Here is a 23,321-nt window from a genome sequence, read left to right on the forward strand (position 1 = left end):
TTGATGAATGAGTCGATGAATGACACAGGGCAATCGCTTGGTGAGTGAGTTGATGAATGAGTCGATGAATGACACAGGGCAATCGCTTGGTGAATGAGTTGATGAATGAGTCGATGAATGACACAGGGCAATCGCTTGGTGAGTGAGTTGATGAATGAGTCGATGAATGACACAGGGCAATCGCTTGGTGAGTGAGTTGATGAATGAGTCGATGAATGACACAGGGCAATCGCTTGGTGAATGAGTTGATGAATGAGTCGATGATGACACAGGGCAATCGCTTGGTGAATGAGTGATGAATGAGTCGATGAATGACACAGGGCATCGCTTGGTGAGTGAGTGATGAATGAGTCGATGAATGACACAGGGCAATCGCTTGGTGAATGACTTGATGAATGAGTCGATGAATGACACAGGGCAATCGCTTGGTGAGTGAGTTGATGAATGAGTCGATGAATGACACAGGGCAATCGCTTGGTGAATGACTTGATGAATGAGTCGATGAATGACACAGGGCAATCGCTTGGTGAGTGAGTTGATGAATGAGTCGATGAATGACACAGGGCAATCGCTTGGTGAATGACTTGATGAATGAGTCGATGAATGACACAGGGCAATCGCTTGGTGAGTGAGTTGATGAATGAGTCGATGAATGACACAGGGCAATCGCTTGGTGAATGAGTTGATGAATGAGTCGATGAATGACACAGGGCAATCGCTTGGTGAGTGAGTTGATGAATGAGTCGATGAATGACACAGGGCAATCGCTTGGTGAGTGAGTTGATGAATGAGTCGATGAATGACACAGGGCAATCGCTTGGTGAATGAGTTGATGAATGAGTCGATGAATGACACAGGGCAATCGCTTGGTGAGTGAGTTGATGAATGAGTCGATGAATGACACAGGGCAATCGCTTGGTGAGTGAGTTGATGAATGAGTCGATGAATGACACAGGGCAATCGCTTGGTGAGTGAGTGAATGGATATGACACGGCAACGCTGGTGAGTGAGTTGAATGAGTCGATGAATGACACAGGGCAATCGCTTGGTGAGTGAGTTGATGAATGAGTCGATGAATGACACAGGGCCATCGCTTGGTGAGTGAGTTGATGAATGAGTCGATGAATGACACAGGGCAATCGCTTGGTGAATGAGGTTGATGAATGAGTCGATGAATGACACAGGGCAATCGCTTGGTGAGTGAGTTGATGAATGAGTCGATGAATGACACAGGGCAATCGCTTGGTGAATGACTTGATGAATGAGTCGATGAAAGACTCGGGAGGGAATCGCTTGGTGGTCGACTCAGTGAATGAGTCGACGAATGACTCGATGAATGAGTCGATGAATGACTCCACGAATGATTCCACGAATGACTCACTTGCCCCCTTCCTCCCTTGTGCACCCACCGCCCCCTCCCCCCTCCCCGTGCAGCGAGCGGCGCGAGGCCGGGAGATGTCACACGGCCGACTGCTGCTGCTGCACCAGCCGCGTCTGCTGCTGCCCCCCGCACCGCTGCCCTGCCTGCTGCTGCCGCTGTCGCTGCTGCTGTCGCTGCCCTCCCTGCTGCTGCTGCTGCTGCCCGGCGGAACGTTGGCAGCCGTGGGGCCCATCTACTGGAACGCTTCAAATCCGCAGTGAGTGTCACCCTCCCCCCCCGCTCACCCCCCTCCCCCCCCCGCTCCTCCCTCGCTAGATTCCACTGGTTCTTCACGTTCTGCAGATGTAGATGTCACTGGTTCTTCACTTTCTGTAGATGCCACTAGTTCTTCACGTTCTGTAGATGAAGATGCCACTGGTTCTTCACGTTCTGCAGATGTAGATGTCACTGGTTCTTCACTTTCTGTAGATGCCACTAGTTCTTCACGTTCTGTAGATGTAGATGCCACTGGTTCTTCACTTTCTGTAGATGCCACTGGTTCTTCACGTTCTGCAGATGTAGATGCCACTGGTTCTTCACGTTCTGCAGATGTAGATGCCACTAGTTATTCACGTTCTGTAGATGTAGATGTCACTGGTCCTTCACAATCTGCAGATGTAGATGCCACTGGTTCTTCACGTTCTGCAGATGTAGATGCCACTGGTTCTTCACGTTCTGCAGATGTAGATGCCACTGTTTCTTCACGTTCTGCAGATGTAGATGCCACTGGTTCTTCACGTTCTGCAGATGTAGATGCCACTGTTTCTTCACGTTCTGCAGATGTAGATGCCACTGGTTCTTCACGTTCTGCAGATGTAGATGCCACTGGTTCTTCACGTTCTGCAGATGTAGATGCCACTAGTTATTCACGTTCTGTAGATGTAGATGTCACTGGTCCTTCACGTTCCGCAGATGTAGATGCCACTGGTTCTTCACGTTCTGCAGATGTAGATGCCACTGGTTCTTCACGTTCTGTAGATGTAGATGCCACTGTTTCTTCACGTTCTGCAGATATAGATACCACTGGTTCTTCACGTTCTGCAGATGTAGATGCCACTAGTTCTTCACGTTCTGCAGATGTAGATGCCACTGGTTCTTCACGTTCTGCAGATGTAGATGCCACTGGTTCTTCACGTTCTGTAGATGAAGATGCCACTGGTTCTTCACGTTCTGCAGATGTAGATGCCACTGGTTCTTCACTTTCTGTAGATGTAGATGCCACTAGTTCTTCACGTTCTGTAGATGTAGATGCCACTAGTTCTTCACTTTCTGTAGATGTAGATGCCACTGGTTCTTCACGTTCTGCAGATGTAGATGCCACTGTTTCTTCACGTTCTGCAGATGTAGATGCCACTGGTTCTTCACGTTCTGCAGATGTAGATACCACTGGTTCTTCACGTTCTGCAGATGTAGATGCCACTAGTTCTTCACGTTCTGCAGATGTAGATGCCACTGGTTCTTCACGTTCTGCAGATGTAGATGCCACTGGTTCTTCACGTTCTGCAGATGTAGATGCCACTAGTTATTCACGTTCTGTAGATGTAGATGTCACTGGTCCTTCACAATCTGCAGATGTAGATGCCACTGGTTCTTCACGTTCTGCAGATGTAGATGCCACTGGTTCTTCACGTTCTGCAGATGTAGATGCCACTGTTTCTTCACGTTCTGCAGATGTAGATGCCACTGGTTCTTCACGTTCTGCAGATGTAGATGCCACTGTTTCTTCACGTTCTGCAGATGTAGATGCCACTGGTTCTTCACGTTCTGCAGATGTAGATGCCACTGGTTCTTCACGTTCTGCAGATGTAGATGCCACTAGTTATTCACGTTCTGTAGATGTAGATGTCACTGGTCCTTCACGTTCCGCAGATGTAGATGCCACTGGTTCTTCACGTTCTGCAGATGTAGATGCCACTGGTTCTTCACGTTCTGTAGATGTAGATGCCACTGTTTCTTCACGTTCTGCAGATGTAGATGCCACTGGTTCTTCACGTTCTGTAGATGTAGATGCCACTGTTTCTTCACGTTCTGCAGATGTAGATGCCACTGGTTCTTCACGTTCTGCAGATGTAGATGCCACTGTTTCTTCACGTTCTGCAGATGTAGATGCCACTGGTTCTTCACGTTCTGCAGATGTAGATGCCACTAGTTATTCACGTTCTGTAGATGTAGATGTCACTGGTCCTTCACGTTCCGCAGATGTAGATGCCACTGGTTCTTCACGTTCTGCAGATGTAGATGCCACTGGTTCTTCACGTTCTGTAGATGTAGATGCCACTGGTTCTTCACGTTCTGTAGATGTAGATGCCACTAGTTCTTCACGTTCTGTAGATGTAGATGTCACTGGTCCTTCACGTTCCGCAGATGTAGATGCCACTGGTTCTTCACGTTCTGCAGATGTAGATGCCACTGGTTCTTCACGTTCTGCAGATGTAGATGCCACTAGTTCTTCACGGTCTGTAGATGTAGATGTCACTGGTCCTTCACGTTCCGCAGATGTAGATGCCACTGGTTCTTCACGTTCTGCAGATGTAGATGTCACTGGTTCTTCACGTTCTGTAGATGTTGATGCCACTGGTTCTTCACATTCTGCGGATGTAGATGCCACTGGTTCTTCAATTTCTGTAGATGCCACTGGTTCTTCATGTTCTGTAGATGCCACTAGTTCTTCACGTTCTGTAGATGTAGATGCCACTGGTTCTTCACATTCTGCAGATGTAGATGTCATTGGTTCTTCACTTTCTGTAGATGCCACTGGTTCTTCATGTTCTGTAGATGCCACTAGTTCTTCACGTTCTGTAGATGTAGATGCCACTGGTTCTTCACATTCTGCAGATGTAGATGCCACTGGTTCTTAACGTTCTGTAGATGCCACTGGTTCTTCACGTTCTGCAGATGTAGATGCCACTGGTTCTTCAAATTCTGTCGATGTAGATGCCACTGGTTCTTCACGTTCTGCAGATGTAGATGTCACTGGTTTTTCAAGTTCTGCAGATATAGATGCCACTGGTTCTTCACGTTCTGTAGATGTAGATGCCACTGGTTCTTCACGTTCTGTAGATGCCACTGGTTCGTCACGTTCTGCAGATGTAGATGCCACTGGTTCTTCACGTTCTGCAGATGTAGATGCCACTGGTTCTTGACGTTCTGCAGATGTAGATGCCACTGGTTCTTCACGTTCTGCAGATGTAGATGTCACTGGTTCTTCACGTTCTGCAGATGTAGATGTCACTGGTTCTTCACGTTCTGCACATATAGATGTCACTGGTTCTTCACGTTCTGCAGATGTAGATGTCACTGGTGCTTCACATTCTGCAGATGTAGATGCCACTGGTTCTTCACGTTCTGCAGATATAGATGTCACTGGTTCTTCACGTTCTGCAGATGTAGATGTCACTGGTGCTTCACGTTCTGCAGATGTAGATACCACTGGTTCTTCACGTTCTGCAGATATAGATGTCACTGGTTCTTCACCTTCTGCAGATGTAGATGTCACTGGTTCTTCACGTTCTGCAGATGTAGATGTCACTGGTTCTTCACCTTCTGCAGATGTAGATGTCACTGGTTCTTCACGTTCTGCAGATGTAGATGTCACTGGTTCTTCACGTTCTGCAGATATAGATGTCACTGGTTCTTCACGTTCTGTACATGTAGATGTCACTGGTTCTTTACGTTCTGCAGATGTAGATGCCACTGGTTCTTCACGTTCTGCAGATGTAGATGTCACTGGTTTTTCTCGTTCTGCAGATGTAGATGTCACTGGTTATTCATGTTCTGCAGATGTAGATGCCACTGGTTCTTCACGTTCTGCAGATGTAGATGCCACTGGTTCTTCACGTTCTGCAGATGTTGATGTCACTGGTTCTTCTCGTTCTGCAGATGTAGATGTCACTGGTTCTTCACGTTCTGTAGATGTAGATGTCACTGGTTCTTCACGTTCTGTAGATGTAGATGTCACTGGTTCTTCACGTTCTGCAGATGTAGATGCCACTGGTTCTTCACGTTCTGCAGATGTTGATGTCACTGGTTCTTCTCGTTCTGCAGATGTAGATGTCACTGGTTCTTCACGTTCTGCAGATGTAGATGTCACTGGTTCTTCACATTCTGTAGATGTAGATGCCACTGGTTCTTCACGTTCTGCAGATGTAGATGTCACTGGTTCTTCACGTTCTGCAGATGTAGATGTCACTGGTTCTTCACTTTCTGCAGATGTAGATGTCACTGGTTCTTCACGTTCTGCTAATGTAGATGCCACTGGTTCTTCACGTTCTGTAGATGTATATGCCACTGGTTCTTCACGTTCTGTAGATGTAGATGCCACTGGTTCTTCACATTCTGCAGATGTAGATGCCACTGGTTCTTCACATTCTGCAGATGTAGATGCCACTGGTTCTTCACGTTTTGTAGATGTAGATGTCACTGGTGCTTCACGTTCTGCAGATATAGATGCCACTGGTTTTTCACGTTCTGCAGATGTAGATGTCACTGGTTCTTCACGTTCTGCAGATGTAGATGTCACTGGTTATTCATGTTCTGCAGATGTAGATGCCACTGGTTCTTCACATTCTGCAGATGTAGATGCCACTGGTTCTTCACGTTCTATAGATGTAGATGTCACTGGTTCGTGTCTTTCTGTAGATGCCACTGGTTCTTCACGTTCTGCAGATGTAGATGTCACTGGTTCTTCACGTTTTGTAGATGCCACTGGTTCTTCACGTTCTGTAGATGCAAATGCCACTGGTTCTTCACGTTCTGTAGATGCAAATGTCACTGGTTCTTCACGTTCTGTAGATGCCACTGGTTCTTCACGTTCTGTAGATGCCACTGGTTCTTCACGTTCTGTAGATGCAAATGCCACCACCTCCATCTTTTTCGGGGCGGTTTAACTTTCGACTCTCGGTCCGAACAGGCGTTTGGACAAACGGACCAGATGTGTTCATATCTCTGAAAGTTCGAAAGTAGAGGAGTCACTGTAATAATAAAAAAACTAAATATTTTCTAGATTTGAAGCTTTCGTGACTGCAAGGATTCATACTCTTAGTTCTTTCGGTAAAGTCACGTAGGTAAAAATTTTTTTTAATAAAAATGAATAAGAATAAAACAATAAAATCACGACGTTTCGGAGGCAACACAAGTCTCCGTCATCAGGTGGGACCGTCACAGCCAGATTTGCTGCATCAAGTGAAATTTGCTGTACCACGTGATACAGCAAATCTGGCTGTGATGGTCCCACCTGATGATGGAGACTTGTGTTGCCTCCGAAACGTCGTGATTTTATTCTTTTATTTTCATTAATTTTAATTTGTTTTTACCTACGTGGTGACTTTACCGAAAGAACTAAGAGCACTAATTATTGTACCAGGTGTAAGTCCCCACTAATCTACGTAGCTCTTTTTTCCCAGAAGCCACGCTGGCCATCACAAATTGATAGCTTCTCAACGAAGTGGCTGACAGCATCTTCATCATCATCACCACGTGGACATGTATAGCAGCAAGCCAAATCCTCTATAGACACGTGACGTTGATTCTAAATGTGGAGAGGAAAAACCGGAGGACACGGAGAAAAATCCACGCGGCCACGGGGAAAGAGAGACACACCGCAAACTCCTAATATACAGCAGCAGGCGTCAGGGTCGGGATCGAACTCACCACCTCCTGTACACCAGGCGAGGTAGTCAACATCTCCTAGCCACCGTGATGATGATGAGAGAGAGAGAGACACGCAGACTCAATATACAGCAGCAGGCGTCAGGGTCGGGATCGAACCCACGACCTCCTGTACACCAGGCGAGGTAGTTAACATCTCGACCCCGTCTTACAGCCACGGGGAGGGTGAGGTCACCTCCTGCAACAGATCGAGCCCAGGCAGGTGGCAACTCTGGTGGGTGGGTGGTCGATTGAGTGGGTGGGTGGATGAATGAGTGGGTGGGTGGATGAATGAATGCGTTGGTGAATGAGTGGGTGGGTGGATGAATGAGTGGGTGGGTGAATGAGTGGGTGGGTGAATGAGTGGGTGGGTGGATGAATGAGTGGGTTGGTGAATGAGTGGGTGGGTGAATGAGTGGGTGGGTGGATGCATGAGTGGTGGGGTGGGGTGATTGAATGTTTGTGTTAGATAGGTAAATCAGTGCGTGGGTGGGTGAATGAGCGGGTTGGTGAATGAGGGTGGGTGGTTGAGTGGGTGGTTAAGTGAGTGGGTGGGTGAGTAAGTGGGTGGGTAACTGAGTAGGTGAGTTGGTGAGTGAGTGAGTGGATGGGTGGGTGAGTAGGTGGGTGAGTGCATGAGTGGGTGGGTGAGTGGGTGAGTAAGTTAGTAAGTGGGTTGGTAAGCGAGTGGGTGGGTGGGTAAGTGGGTGGGTGAGTGAGCGGGTGGGTGAGTGAGCGGGTGGATAATTGAGTGGATGAGTGAGTGAGTGGGTGAGTAAGTTAGTGAGTGGGTGGGTAAGTGGGTGAGCGAGTGGGTGAGTTAGTGGGTGAGCGAGTGGGCGAGTTAGTGGGTGAGTGAGTGGGTGAGTTAGTGGGTGAGTGAGTGGGTGAATAATTGAGTGGTTGAGTGGGTGAGTGGGTGAGTGAGTGGGTGGGTGAGTGAGTGAGTGGGTGGGTGAGTGGGTGACTAAATGCAGAATGATAAATGCCCAGTAAAGCATGGCTGACGGGAGGAATGGAGGTCGACTTAGCCTGAAATGAGCATTGTACCTAGCGCGGTGTGCAGTAGTCACCATCGCCACTGGGGAGACAAAGGCGGCCGGGCGTGGTGCTGGCCACCCACCCCTCGTGTGCCACAGTGCCGGCCTTCATAGGTGGTGCTCGCTAACAGCACTTGCCCCTACAGTCTGTTCGGGCTATACGGGGGAGTTTCGTTTTAAAGCTTTCGTGACTGCAGGGATTCATCTTCTTGGTTCTTTCGGTAAAGTCACGTAGAAGGGAAATAATAAAATAATAAAAATAAAACATAATAAAATAATTCTCACGACGTTTCGGCCACAACGCAAGCAGCCGTCCTCAGGTGGAGAATAGGTCTGTCGAGAAGACAGAGTCTGACAGCGCTGTTCTTCACCTGAGGACGGCTGTTTGCGTTGTGGCCGAAACGTCGTGAGAATTGTATTTTATAATATTTTATTTTCAATTATTTTATTATTTCCTCTTCCACGTGACTTTACCGAAAGAACCAAGAAGATAAACGGGGGTGGGGGGGGGGGGGGATTTTTTTCAGAAGGTGCTGCTTCTCGCTACTAACAGCACTTGCCCCAGCAGTCTGCTGAGGCTACACGGGGGACCTTTATCTTTGTCTCAGATGGAGGGACTGCCACCCCCCCCATCTCCTCCTCCGCGGCGTGACGCCTCGCGAGTCGATTCTAATTAAAGTCGCCTCGTCCAGCGGGGCACGGCCTCAAACCCATCTCCCCCTGCCCCCCCCAAACCCATCTCCCCCTGCCCCCCCCAAACCCATCTCCCCCTGCCCCCCCCAAACCGTGCGTGTGGAGCCGGTGTGATTTAGCCTCAATTAGTGGAACGGACGCGTCTACACGCGGTGTGTGTGTGTGTGTCAGTGTGTCAGTGTGTGTGTGTGTGTCAGTGTGTGTGTGTGTCAGTGTGTCAGTGTGTGTGTCAGTGTGTGTGTGTCAGTGTGTGTGTGTGTAGGTGTGTGTGTGTGTCGGTGTGTGTGTGTGTCAGTGTGTGTGTCAGTGTGTGTGTGTCAGTGTGTGTGTGTCAGTGTGTGTGTGTCAGTGTGTGTGTCAGTGTGTCGGTGTGTGTGTCAGTGTGTCGGTGTGTGTGTCAGTGTGTCAGTGTGTGTGTCAGTGTGTCAGTGTGTGTATGTCGGTGTGTGTGTCAGTGTGTCAGTGTGTGTGTGTGTCGGTGTGTGTCAGTGTGTGTCGGTGTGTGTGTGTGTAGGTGTGTGTGTGTGTCAGTGTGTGTGTCAGTGTGTGTCAGTGTGTGTGTGTGTGTCAGTGTGTGTCAGTGTGTGTGTGTCAGTGTGTGTGTGTCAGTGTGTGTGTCAGTGTGTCGGTGTGTGTGTGTCAGTGTGTCGGTGTGTGTGTCAGTGTGTCAGTGTGTCTGTCAGTGTGTCAGTGTGTGTGTGTGTGTCAGTGTGTCAGTGTGTGTGTCAGTGTGTGTGTGTGTGTCGGTGTGTGTGTGTGTCAGTGTGTGTGTGTGTCGGTGTGTGTGTGTGTCAGTGTGTGTGTGTCAGTGTGTGTGTGTGTGTGTCAGTGTGTGTGTGTGTGTCAGTGTGTGTCAGTGTGTGTGTGTGTGTGTGTGTCAGTGTGTGTGTGTGTGTGTCAGTGTGTGTCAGTGTGTGTGTGTCGGTGTGTGTCAGTGTGTGTGTCGGTGTGTGTGTGTGTGTCGGTGTGTGTGTGTGTCAGTGTGTGTGTGTGTCGGTGTGTGTGTGTGTGTCAGTGTGTGTGTGTGTCAGTGTGTGTGTCAGTGTGTCGGTGTGTGTGTGTTTCAGTGTGTGTCAGTGTGTGTGTGTGTCAGTGTGTGTGTGTGTGTCAGTGTGTGTCAGTGTGTGTGTGTCGGTGTGTGTCAGTGTGTGTGTCGGTGTGTGTGTGTCTGTCGGTGTGTCAGTGTGTGTGTATGTGTTGGTGTGTGTCAGTGTGTGTGTCGGTGTGTGTCAGTGTGTGTGTGTCGGTGTGTGTGTCAGTGTGCCAGTGTGTCAGTGTGTGTGTTTCAGTATGTGTCAGTGTGCCAGTGTGTGTGTGTGTCGGTGTGTATATGTCGGTGTGTGTGTCAGTGTGTGTATGTGTGTCGGTGTGTGTGTGTGTCCGTGTCTGTGCCAGTGTGTGTGTGTCAGTATGTGTGTGTGTGTCTGTGTGTGTGTCCGTGTCTGTGCCAGTGTGTGTGTGTCAGTATGTGTGTGTGTGTATGTGGTCACGTGTTGTGAGGAGCGGTGGCGCAGTGGTTAGCGCTACGCTGTTCTACGAACCCGGCGACCCGAGTTCGATTCCCGCTCACGGCCAACACCCATTAATCTGAACCGGTCCTGGGCCTCCCCCTAGGTCGACTCAGCCTCAAATGAGTACCTGGTGCGGGTGTAGTAAACATCACCACGGGGGAGACAAAGGCGGCCGGGTGTGGGGTGCTGGCCACCCACCCCCCCCCCCTCGTGTCCCTTCATCAGCGCTACTCACTCACAGCACTTGCCCCGACAGTCCGTCAGAGGCTACACGGGGGACCTTTGTCTGAGTGTGTGAGTTATGTGCGCGCGTGCCGCGTGTATTATTGCGCGTGTCACGCAGAGATATGAGCGAGTCCGGGTTACAGGGTGTGTGTATTCGTGTGTGTGTGTGCCTGTGTGTATGTGTGTATTCGTGTGTGTGTGCCTGTGTGTATGTGTGTGTCTGTGTGTATTCGTGTGTGTGTCTGTGTGTGTGTGTGTGCCTGTGTGTGTGTGTGTATTCGTGTGTGTGTGTGTGTCTGTGTGTATTCGTGTGTGTGTGTATGTGCGTATTCGTGTGTATGTGTGTGTGCCTGTGTGTGTATGTCTGTCTGTGTGTATTCGTGTGTGTGTGTGTGTGCCTGTGTGTCTGTGTGTATTCGTGTGCGTGTGTGTGCCTGTGTGTGTCTGTGTGTATTCGTGTGTGTGTGCCTGTGTGTGTGTCTGTGTGTACGTGTGTGTCTGTCTGTGTGTATTCGTGTGTGTCTGTGTGTGTCTGTGTGTATGTGTATCTGTGTGTATTCGTGTGTGTCTGTGTGTGCCTGTGTGTATGTGTGTCTGTGTGTATTCGTGTGTGTCTGTCTGTGTGTGTATGTGTGTATTTGTGTGTCTGTCTGTGTGCCTGTGTGTATTCGTGTGTGTGTGTCTGTGTGTGTGTATTCGTGTGTGTGTGTCTGTGTGTGTGTCTGTGTGTATTCGTGTGTGTCTGTGTGTGCCTGTGTGTACGTGTGTCTGTGTGTATTTGTGTGTGTCTGTCTGTGTGTGTATGTGTGTATTTGTGTGTCTGTCTGTGTGTCTGTGTGTATTCGTGTGTCTGTCTGTGTGTGTGTATGTGTGTATTTGTGTGTCTGTCTGTGTGTCTGTGTGTATTCATGTGTCTGTCTGTGTGTGTGTCTGTGTGTGTGTATTCGTGTGTGTCTGTGTGTGCCTGTGTGTATATGTGTCTGTGTGTATTCGTGTGTGTCTGTCTGTGTGTGTATGTGTGTATTTGTGTGTCTGTCTGTGTGTCTGTGTGTATTCGTGTGTCTGTCTGTGTGTCTGTTTCTCTGTGTGTATTCGTCTGTGTCTGTGTGCATCTGTGTGTCTGTGCATCGTCACTGAGGGAGACAAAGGCGGCCGGGCGTGGTGCTGGCCACCCACCCCCTCGTGTGCCGTGCCGGCCTTCAAAGGATGCTGCTACTCGCTAACAGCACTTGCCCCTACAGTCTGTTAAAGGCTACACGGGTGATCTTTGTCTGTGGATCTTTAATCTGTGTGTGTCTGTGCATCTGTGTGTGTGTCCGTGTGTGTGTGTGTAAGCATGTTTGTATATTTTGTGTGCAATGCATACTGTAACAATATGTGTGTCAGTGTAACTGTGTGTGCTCATGATCGGATCCGGTTTAACAGCAGAGGTCTCACTCCGAATCAGTCGAGCGGCATTATCTTTTCATCGGTTGCGTAACGCTGTGTGGAAACTACCTGGTCTGTCGCTCCGTATGAAGCTTCAGGTCTTCTCGGCCACATTCATTCCCTCCCTCCTCTACGCTTGCGAAACGTGGACCCCCCTAATGGAACATCTTCGCCGGTTAGAAACATTTAGGCTGGCCTGCCTACGACCCATCCTGGGTTTAACCAGGCTGGATTGTGTGAGGAGCTCACAAATCCTTGAAAGATCTGGACAAAGTCCCATCGGTGAGCTCCTCCGGCAGGCAAGGCTGCGTTGGCTGGGTCATGTAGCCCGCATGCCTAGCCACCGCATGCCTAAACAGCTTTTGTTCGGCCGGATCGAGGGGGCTAGACGGGCGCGGCACGGGCTAGAGAAGAGATGGAGTGATGTGGTACAGGAGGACGTGGAGCTGAGTGGACTTGCCGATGACTGGTACCAGCGGTGTCAAGATCGGCCTCTGTGGAGGAGGCTCGTGAAGGACGCTACTGGGCAGTTGGAGGCAGTCGCCCTCAAGAAACAACGGAGGGCGGAGGAGCGACGCTCACAACAACGAGCGGAGCGCCGGGTGGCTAAAGCACAGCAAGTTGGCACAGTGGGGGGCACAGGTGGTGCATCAGCCAGTCATCTCGGTCATCTCAGTCAGTCGACCCGTGGCACCTGCTGGGTCTGCCCCGTGACCTCCTGCCAGCGGGCGTTCGACACTTCACGTGGCCTCAGGGTGCACATAGCCTGGCACAAGCGTCGTGGTGACGTCATCGCCACTTAGTGATTGTTGTTGTATGTAATATATGCTGTGCGTGTGTCAGTGTAACACTGTGTGTGTGTGTATAATATCTACTGTGTGTGTGTCAGTGTGACACTGTGTGTGTGTCAGTGTAACACTGTGTGTGTCAGTGTAGCGCTGTGTGTGGTGTGTGTGTGTGTTCGTGTGCACCCTGTGTGTGTGTGTGTTCGTGTGCACCCTGTGTGTGTGTGTGTTCGTGTGCACCCTGTGTGTGTGTGTAGCACTGTGTGTGTGTGTAGCACTGTGTGTGTGTGTGTGCTCGTGTGCACCCTGTGTGTGTGTGTGTCCGTGTGCACCCTGTGTGTGTGTAGCACTGTGTGTGTGTGTGTGTTCGTGTGCACCCTGTGTGTGTGTTCGTGTGCACCCTGTGTGTGTGCGTTCATGTGCACCCTGTGTGTGTGTGTTCGTGTGCACCCTGTGTGTGTGTGTTCATGTGCACCCGGTATGTGTGTGTTCGTGTGCACCCTGTGTGTGTGTGTGTTCGTGTGCACCCTGTGTGTGTGTTCGTGTGCACCCTGTGTGTGTGTGTTCGTGTGCACCCTGTGTGTGTGTGTGCACCCTGTGTGTGTGAGTGTAGCACAGGGTGTGTGTGTGTTCGTGTGCACCCTGTGTGTGTGTGTGTTCGTGTGCACCCTGTGTGTGTGTGTGTTCGTGTGCACCCTGTGTGTGTGTGTGTTCGTGTGCACCCTGTGTGTGTGAGTGTAGCACAGGGTGTGTGTGTGTGTTCGTGTGCACCCTGTGTGTGTGTTCGTGTGCACCCTGTGTGTGTGTGTGTTCGTGTGCACCCTGTGTGTGTGTGTGTTCGTGTGCACCCTGTGTGTGTGTGTGTTCGTGTGCACCCTGTGTGTGTGAGTGTAGCACAGGGTGTGTGTGTGTGTTCGTGTGCACCCTGTGTGTGTGTTCGTGTGCACCCTGTGTGTGTGTTCGTGTGCACCCTGTGTGTGTGTGTGTTCGTGTGCACCCTGTGTGTGTGAGTGTAGCACAGGGTGTGTGTGTAGCACTGTGTGTGTGTGTGCACCCTGTGTGTGTGTGTGTGTTCGTGTGCACCCTGTGTGTGTGTGTGTTCGTGTGCACCCTGTGTGTGTGTTCGTGTGCACCCTGTGTGTGTGTTCGTGTGCACCCTGTGTGTGTGTGTGTTCGTGTGCACCCTGTGTGTGTGTAGCACTGTGTGTGTGTGTAGCACTGTGTGTGTGTGTGTTCGTGTGCACCCTCTGTGTGTGCACCCTGTGTGTGTGTGTAGCACTGTGTGTGTGTGTGTGTTCGTGTGCACCCTGTGTGTGTGTTCGTGTGCACCCTGTGTGTGTGTGTGTTCGTGTGCACCCTGTGTGTGTGAGTGTAGCACAGGGTGTGTGTGTAGCACTGTGTGTGTGTGTGTTCGTGTGCACCCTGTGTGTGTGTAGCACTGTGTGTGTGTGTAGCACTGTGTGTGTGTGTGTTCGTGTGCACCCTCTGTGTGTGCACCCTGTGTGTGTGTGTAGCACTGTGTGTGTGTGTGTGTTCGTGTGCACCCTGTGTGTGTGTTCGTGTGCACCCTGTGTGTGTGTGTGTTCGTGTGCACCGTGTGTGTGTGTAGCACTGTGTGTGTGTGTAGCACTGTGTGTGTGTGTGTTCGTGTGCACCCTGTGTGTGTGCACCCTGTGTGTGTGTGTAGCACTGTGTGTGTGTGTGTTCGTGTGCACCCTGTGTGTGTGTTCGTGTGCACCCTGTGTGTGTGTGTGTTCGTGTGCACCCTGTGTGTGTGTAGCACTGTGTGTGTGTGTAGCACTGTGTGTGTGTCTGTGTTCGTGTGCACCCTGTGTGTGTGCACCCTGTGTGTGTGTGACACTGTGTGTGTGTGTCAGTGTAGCACTGTGTGTGTGTGTGTTCGTGTGCACCCTGTGTGTGTAGCACTGTGTGTGTGTGACACTGTGTGTGTGTGTTCGTGTGCACCCTGTGTGTGTAGCACTGTGTGTGTAGCACTGTGTGTGTGTGTGTGTTCGTGTGCACCCTGTGTGTGTGTGTGTTCGTGTGCACCCTGTGTGTGTGTGTGTTCGTGTGCACCCTGTGTGTGTGTTCGTGTGCACCCTGTGTGTGTGTGTGTTCGTGTGCACCCTGTGTGTGTGTTCGTGTGCACCCTATGTGTGTGTTCGTGTGCACCCTGTGTGTGTGTTCGTGTGCACCCTGTGTGTGTGTGTGTTCGTGTGCACCCTGTGTGTGTGTGTGTTCGTGTGCACCCTGTGTGTGTGTGTAGCACTGTGTGTGTGTGTGTGTTCGTGTGCACCCTGTGTGTGTGTGTAGCACTGTGTGTGTGTAACACTGTGTGTGTGTGACACTGTGTGTGTGTGTGTTCGTGTGCACCCTGTGTGTGTGTAGCACTGTGTGTGTGTAACACTGTGTGTGTGTGACACTGTGTGTGTGTGTGTTCGTGTGCACCCTGTGTGTGTGTAACACTGTGTGTGTGTAGCACTGTGTGTGTGTGACACTGTGTGTGTGTGTGTGACACTGTGTGTGTGTGACACTGTGTGTGTGTGTAGCACAGGGTGTGTGTGTGTGTGTTCGTGTGCACCCTGTGTGTGTGTTCGTGTGCACCCTGTGTGTGTGCACCCTGTGTGTGTGTGTAGCACTGTGTGTGTGTGTGTTCGTGTGCACCCTGTGTGTGTGTGTTCGTGTGCACCCTGTGTGTGTGCACCCTGTGTGTGTGTAGCACTGTGTATGTGTGTGTGTTCGTGTGCACCCTGTGTGTGTGTAGCACTGTGTGTGTGTAACACTGTGTGTGTGTGTGTGTGTTCGTGTGCACCCTGTGTGTGTGTGTGCACCCTGTGTGTGTGTGTGACACTGTGTGTGTGTGTGTGTAGCACTGTGTGTGTGTGACACTGTGTGTGTGTGTAACACTGTGTGTGTAGCCCTGTGTGTGTGTGTAGCACTGTGTGTGTGTGCACCCTGTGTGTGTGTGTAGCACTGTGTGTGTGTGTGACACTGTGTGTGTGTGTGTTCGTGTGCACCCTGTAATTGGCGATGCTATCCGTTATCGGGGTTGCAGGACACTCGGGGAAGGGAGCGGGGCGAGTTGAACCCCAATTAATCATCACGTGATTTCCTTCCACTGATGGATGGGGGGGGGGGAAGGCCATTAATTATTTAAATATTTCCACACACACTACTCCGCAGATGGAACACAAAAAAAAACCAACTCGCTTCTGATTTCCCTCCCCTCTCCCATCGCGCTGTCCACGTATCGATCCGCCCGCTGCCACTGCCGATGATGCTGCTATGGCTGTTGCCGTCCTCGAGTTTCGCCCAGACCCCAGATGGAACTTTTCGGCTTAAAATGTCCCGTGGCTGCAGGGATCAATAATATCCTTTCGTTCTGTCGGCAAAGTCGCGTAGGGAAAAAATTTTAACAAAATAAAATTGATAAAAAAATTGAGAAAAAAAATTGAAAAAAAATTTGAAAAAAAAATTGAAAAAAAAATTGCAAAAAAAATTGAAAAAAAAAATAGAAAAAAAAATTGGGAAAAAATTTGAAAAAAAAAATTGAAATAAAAAAATTGAAGAAAAAAATTGAAAAAAAAAATTGGAAAAAAAATGGAAAAAAAATTTGAAAAAAAAATGAAAAAAATACTTGAAAAAAAAAATTGAAAAAAAAAATTGAAAAAAAAATTGGAAAAAAAATTGGAAAAAAAAATTGAAAAAATTATTGAAAAAATAAATTGAAATAAAAAAAATAAAGGTACTATTTTTTAATTGAGGATTAAAAAAAGCGGAAATAAAAACCCCGGCGACGTTTTCGATCTCCGTGATTTGACCGAAAGAACCAAGAAATCCAGAGGCAACTCATCCGGATCTAGCTCGCACACATGCCGACACGTGTATCTTCAACTTGGGTGGGCAAGCGGGGGGGGTCCGTTATTGAAGTCTCGGTGTGCACCACCTCGTGACGTACGCCACAGTAATAATTATTTATATATTTATATATTTTTTAATATATATATAAATAATAAACATTGCATTGCCTACTGCGGATCGTGGCCCAATCTGTGTGCCAGTTGTCGCCGCGTCGCTGCGTTACCAACGACCCAGGCGATGTCCACAGGCCCGGCTGTGACCCAGGCACACACACTGAACCCCAATTTACACGCTTGCAAGTGTGTGTGTGAGTGTGTGTGTGAGAGTGTGTGTGAGTGTGGGGGTGTGTGTGTGTGAGTGTGGGGGTGTGTGTGTGTGAGTGTGTGTGTGTGCGAGTGTGTGCGTGTGTGTGCGAGAGTGTGTGTGCGAGTGTGAGTGAGTGTGTGTGCGAGTGTGTGTGTGAGTGTGTGTGAGTGTGTGTGTGAGTGTGGGTGAGTGTGTGTGTGAGTGTGTGTGCGAGTGTGTGAGTGTGTGTAAGTGTGTGTGAGTGTGTGTGAGAGTGTGTGTGCGTGTGTGTGAGTGTGTGTGTAAGTGTGTGTGTGTGAGTGTGTGTGCGAGTGTGTGCGAGTGTGTGTGTGAGTGTGTGTGAGTGTGTGTGTAAGTGTGTGTGTGTGAGTCTGTGCGAGTGTGCGTGCGAGTGTGCGTGTGTGTGAGTGTGTGTGAGAGTGTGAGTGTGTGTGAGTGTGTGTGAGTGTGTGTGTGAGTCTGTGCGCGAGTGTGCGTGCGAGTGTGTGTGTGTGTGCTCGCTAACAGCACTTGCCCCTACAGTCTGTTAAGGCTATACGGGGGATCTTTGTATATTTGTTTGTGTGAGAGTGTGTGAGTGTGTGTGTGAGTGTGGGGGTGTGTGTGTGTGAGTGTGGGGGTGTGTGTGTGTGGGGGTGTGTGAGTGAGTGTGTGTGAGTGTGTGTTGGTGTGTGTGTGTGAGTGTGGGGGTGTGTGTGTGTGAGTGTGTGAGTGTGTGTGAGCGAGTGTGTGAGTGTGTGTGTGAGTGTGGGGGTGTGTGTGTGTGAGTGTGGGGGTGTGTGTGTGTGAGTGTGGGGGTGTGTGTGTGTGAGTGTGGGGGTGTGTGTGTGTGAGTGTGTGTGCGTGTGTGTGAGAGTGTGTGAGTGTGTGTGAGTGTGGGGGTGTGTGTGAGTGTGTGTGCGTGTGTGTGAGAGTGTGTGAGTGTGTGTGTGAGTGTGGGGGTGTGTGTGTGTGAGTGTGGGGGTGTGTGTGTGTGGGGGTGTGTGAGTGTGTGTTGGTGTGTGTGTGTGAGTGTGGGGGTGTGTGTGTGTGAGTGTGTGAGTGTGTGTGAGCGAGTGTGTGCGAGTGTGTGTGTGTATGAGCTAGGGGGGAGCGGTGGTTTAGTGGTTAGCACTACACCACCGCTCGCCACTGGGGAGACAAAGGCGGCCGGGCGTGGTGCTGACCACCCACCCCCACAGCCTTCATAGGTGCTCGCTAACAGCACTTGCCCCTACAGTCTGTTAAGGCTATCGGGAGGATCTTTGTCTTTGTGTGTTAATGAGTGGGGAGTGGTGGTGCAGCGGTTAGCGCACCGCGCTACGAACCCAGCAACCCGAGTCCGATTCTCGCTCACGGCCACCAACACCCAGTGAGGATTATCTGAACCGGTCCTGGGCTTCCCCAAGGTCGACTCAGCCTCAAATGAGTTACCTTGTGCGGGGTGTAATAAACATCGCCACTGGGGAGACAAAGGCGGCCGGGCGTGGAGCTGGCCACCCTCCCCTTCATAGCTGCTGCTCGCTAACAGCACTTGCCCCAACCGTCTATTGAGCCTATACGGGGGATCTTTGTCTTTGTTAATGAGTGAGGTGTGTGCGTGCGTGTGTGAGTGTGTTAATGAGCGTGTGTTTTTTGTGTGGTGGTCAGCGGTAGTCTAGCAGTGGATCGACCACGGCTTGCCGTTCTTCACGAGTTAACGCCGATGTCACCATGGCTCCTGTGCCAGGCTAGGTGCACGCGCACACAAAGACAAAGATCCCCCGTATAGCCTTAACAGACTGTAGGGGCAAGTGCTGTTAGCGAGTAGCACCTATGAAGGCCGGAACGGCACACGAGGGGGTGGGTGGCAAGCACCACGCCCGACCGCCTTTGTCTCTTCAGTGGCGATGTTTACACACCACACCAGGTACTCATTTCAGGCTGAGTCGACCTAGGGGAGGCCCAGGACCGGTTCAGATAATCGTCACTGGTGTTGGCCGTGAGCGGGAATCGAACCCGGGTCGCTAGGTTCATAGCACAGCGTAGCGCTAACCGCTACACTAGCGCACACACACGCACACACACACCGATGTCAATGCATCGATCTGTCTCTCCCTCCCTTCCTCTTCCCTGTCTCAGGTTCCAAATGGATCAGGGAGTGATTGTGTTTCCAAAGATGGGTGACCGCCTGGATATCATTTGTCCTCGATTACCAGGAGCAGCAGCAGCAGTGTCATCATCATCATCATCAGCATCATCAGCGGCAACAGGATCTAGAGTATCATCATCGTCATCAAAAAAATCATCGGCAGCAGCAGCAGCAGCGTCATCATCAGCAGCAGCAGCAGGAGGATCGCAAATATCATCATCATCATCACCGAAAAGATCATCATCGTCATCATCATCGTCGTCATCATCGGATCACAACGCAGGATCTGACCGTCGTTCAGCCGGGAACATGATGGACCCGAAGAAAACATCTCGCGTTGAGACGGACGACGACAGCAACGACGAGAAGGACGAGTTGCAACAGAAGAAGGTGGAAGAGGCGGAGGAGGAGGTGGAGGAGGTGGAGCATGGCGAGGAGGGGGAGACGTACCGCCTGTACATGGTGGGTCGCGAAGAGGCGCGGGAGTGTGACGCGCGGAGGGCTCGCAACGCGCTGCTCACGTGCGACCGGCCGGGCGTCGAGGTCAAGTACACCATCAAGTTCCAGGAGTACAGCCCCAGCGTGCTGGGACTCGAGTTCCGCTCGGGACGGGACTACTACATCATCTGTGAGTAGCGCGCGCGTCTGTGTGTCTGTCTGTGTGTCTGTCTGTGTGTCTGTGTGTCTTTGTGTGTGTCTGTGTGTCTGGGCAAAGTCCCATCGGTGAGCTCCTCCGGCAGGCAAGGCTGCGTTGGCTGGGTCATGTAGCCCGCATGCCCAGCCACCGCATGCCTGAACAGCTTTTGTTTGGCCGGATCGAGGGTGCTAAATGGGCGCGGCACGGGCTAGAGAAGAGATGGAGTGATGGGTGAGTGGGTGGGTGAGTGAGTGGGTAGGTGGGTGAGTGGTTGAGTGAGTGACACGGGCTAGAGAAGAGATGGAGTGATGGGTGAGTGGGTGGATGAGTGGGTGAGTGGGTTGGTGAGTGACACGGGCTGGAGAAGAGATGGAGTGATGTGGTACAGGAGGACGTGGAGCTGAGTGGACTTGCCGATGACTGGTACCAGCGGTGTCAAGATCGGCCTCTGTGGAGGAGGCTCGTGAAGGACGCTACTGGGCAGTTGGAGGCAGTCGCCCTCCAGCAACAACGGAGGGCGGAGGAGCGACGCTCACAACAACGAGCGGAGCGCCGGTTGGCTAAAGCACAGCAAGTTGGCACAGTAGGGGGCACAGGTGGTGCATCAGCCACTCGTCTCGGTCAGTCGACCCGTGGCACCTGCTGGGTCTACCCCGTGACCTCCTGCCAATGGGCGTTCGACACTTCACGTGGCCTCAAGGTGCACATGGCCTGGCACAAGCGTCGTGGTGACGTCACCGCCACTTAGTGGCGAATAGCGGTTGTTGTTGTTGTTGTTGTGTGTCGGGGAGCGGTGGTGCAGCGGTTAGCGCTACGCTGCACTCTAAACCCGGAGACCCGAGTTCGATTCCCGCTCAGGGCCAACAGCAGTGACGATTATCTGAACCGGTCCCGGGCCTCCCCTAGGTCAACTCGGCCTCAAATGAGTACCTGGTGCGGTGTGTAAATATCGCCACTGGGGAGACAAAGGCGGCCGGGCGTGGTGCTGGCCACCTACCCCCTCTTGTACTGTTCCGGCCTTCATAGGTGCTCGCTCACAGCACTTGCCCCTACAGTTTGTTAAGGCTACACGGGGGATATTTTTGTCTTTGTCTGTGTACTATGTGTGTGTATACTATGCGTGTTCTACGTGTGTGTATACTGTGTGTGTGTACTCTGTGTTTGTATACTATGTGTGTACTCTGTGTGTTTATACTATCTCCCTCGCCTGGTGTGCAGGAGGTCGTGGGTTCGATCCCGACCCTGACGCCTGCTGCTGTATATTTGGAGTTTGCGTGTCTCTCTCTCATCATCATCACGGTGGCTAGGAGATGTTGACTACCTCGCCTGGTGTACAGGAGGTCGTGGGTTCGATCCCAACCTTGACGCCTGCTGCTGCTGTATATTTGTAGTTTGCGTGTCTCTCTCTCATCATCATCACGGTGGCTAGGAGATGTTGACTACCTCGCCTGGTGTGCAGGAGGTCGTGGGTTCGATCCCAACCCTGACGCCTGCTGCTGCTGTATATTTGGAGTTTGCGTGTCTCTCTCTCATCATCATCACGGTGGCTAGGAGATGTTGACTACCTCGCCTAGTGTACAGGAGGTCGTGGGTTCGATCCCAACCTTGACGCCTGCTGCTGTATATTTGTAGTTTGCGTGTCTCTCTCTCATCATCATCACGGTGGCTAGGAGATGTTGACTACCTCGCCTGGTGTGCAGGAGGTCGTGGGTTCGATCCCAACCTTGACGCCTGCTGCTGCTGTATATTTGAAGTTTGCGTGTCTCTCTCTCTCTCGCTGTGCGTTGCGTGGATTTCTTTCCGCGTCCCCCCACTTTTCCGTCCACATTTAGAATGACCATCACGTGTTTAGCGTATTTGACCGCCGACATAAATTTCCACACAATGGTAAGCCGCCTCTCCGTTGGGCTAGAATTTGTGATGGGTCAGCGTCTCTTCTGAAATGAAGCTTCGTTGCTTACACCCTGGTACAATGAAAAAGAGTTTAGTTTTATCTTCTTCTTGGTTCTTTCGGTAAAGTCACGTAGAAGGGGAATAATAAAATAATAAAAATAAAACATAATAAAATAATTCTCACGACGTTTCGGCCACAACGCAAGCAGCCGTCCTCAGGTGGAGAACAGGTCTGTGGGAAAGACAGCGTCTGAATGGGCACCACCAGGCTTGGCAGCGTATATTTAAGCTGGGTTGGAGGGGGGAAGGGGCGCCTTGACTAAGGAATTTGCATATCAAGATGAATTTAGCATATTCAGACGCTGTCTTTCCGACAGACCTGTTCTTCACCTGAGGACGGCTGCTTGCATTGTGGCCGAAACGTCGTGAGAATGATTTTATTATGTTTTAGTTTTATTATTTTATTATTTCCCTTCTACTTGACTTTACCGAAAGAACCAAGAAGATGCATCCCTGCAGTCACGAAAGCTTTAAATCGAAATTTTATTATGTTTTATTTTTATTATTTTATTTTTTTGTTTTATTTTATTATTTTATTATTTCCCTTCTACGTGACTTTACCGAAAGAACCAAGAAGATGAATCCCTGCAGTCAAGAAAGCTTTAAATCGAAGTTTAGTTTTAGTTTTTCACACCGGGGTGGTCCTGGACAGACGCCAGATATATTCTCTATCCATCTGCCGGCTACAGCAGAGGTGGTGGAGCAGGGAATTATTGACCTGGTCAAGGGTTCGATCCCGACCCTGTGTCACCCGCTGTGTTTATTTTTAGTTTGTGGCAGCGTCTCTCTCCCCGTGGCCGCGAGGATTTTACTCTGGGTACTCTGGGCTTTCCCTCCTGCGGTTGAGGGTTGTTTGGCCTTCCGCTACGAATGCCCACGCAGAAACGATGAGTTTCACTTTTGTTGCGCTGTCGTTTGTGATGGCTCCCGTTTGCTCCTGGCAGAGAGCCTTCTACGCAGCAACTCAGTGGAGCCTTGCACCTGGTTAAAACAATACAACGTATATTCTTAGGTTTTTTCGGTAAAGTCAAGTAGGTAAAAAATTTTAATTAATAAAAGTAAAATAAAACAAAGTAAAAAATAAATAATCACGACGTTTCGGAAGCAACACAAGCCTCCGTTCCGAAACGTCGTGATTTTTTATTTTGTTTTATTTTACTTTTATTAATTTAAATGTTTTACCTACGTGACTTTACCGAAAAAACCTAAGAATATGAATCCTTGCAGTCACGAAAGCTTCAAATCTAGAATCAATACAGCGTAGTTTTATTCCAGATTTGAAGCTTTTGTGACTGCAAGGATTCATATTCTTAGGTGTTTTTTTCGGTGAAGTCACGTAGGTAAAAAATGTAAATGAATAAAAGTAAAATAAAAATAAAATAAAAATCACGACGTTTCGGAGGCAACACAAGCTTCCGTCTTCAGGTGGAAGTCACAGCACGACAGCTGTATCAAATGATACAAGTGATACAGCTATTGTGCTGTGACTGTTCCACCTGAAGACGGAAGCTTGTGTTGCCTCCGAAACGTCGTGATTTTTTTTTAATCATTTATATTAAGTTCGCATGCTTGCGTGCTTGCTTGCTTGCTTACGACCGTGCAAATCTTTCGGTCGTTTTTTAACCCACTTCCCGTGATCCAAACGATCTGACTTTTTCCACACAGACTCGTTGTGCTTGACAATAAATTTTCGTGAACATTTTTTT

General features: G+C 50.1%; 1 protein-coding gene across 1 annotated transcript; it reads left to right on the forward strand.

Moving 5' to 3' along the window:
* Window positions 1-1,438: 1,438 nt before the first annotated feature.
* Window positions 1,439-19,875, forward strand: LOC133357318 (vitellogenin-1-like). Its single transcript, XM_061575206.1, has 2 exons — window positions 1,439-1,637; window positions 19,016-19,875. The coding sequence occupies exons 1-2, from the start codon at window positions 1,456-1,458 to the stop codon at window positions 19,659-19,661; spliced, it is 828 nt and encodes a 275-aa protein (XP_061431190.1). The 5' UTR covers window positions 1,439-1,455; the 3' UTR covers window positions 19,662-19,875.
* Window positions 19,876-23,321: the final 3,446 nt, after the last annotated feature.

This window comes from Lethenteron reissneri, chromosome 57 (genome assembly GCF_015708825.2).
Source record: "Lethenteron reissneri isolate LAM-NWPU_2019-01 chromosome 57, ASM1570882v1, whole genome shotgun sequence".
In the NCBI taxonomy this organism is placed as follows: Eukaryota; Metazoa; Chordata; class Hyperoartia; order Petromyzontiformes; family Petromyzontidae; genus Lethenteron; species Lethenteron reissneri.

What these genes read in the sequence shown, in the direction of transcription:
- LOC133357318 (XM_061575206.1), top strand. Translation starts at nt 1,456, where the DNA reads ATGTCACACGGCCGACTGCTGCTGCTGCACCAGCCGCGTCTGCTGCTG. An exon ending in TGGAACGCTTCAAATCCGCA is followed by an intron (nt 1,638 to 19,015) that starts GTGAGTGTCACC and finishes TCCCTGTCTCAG; the next exon opens with GTTCCAAATGGATCAGGGAG.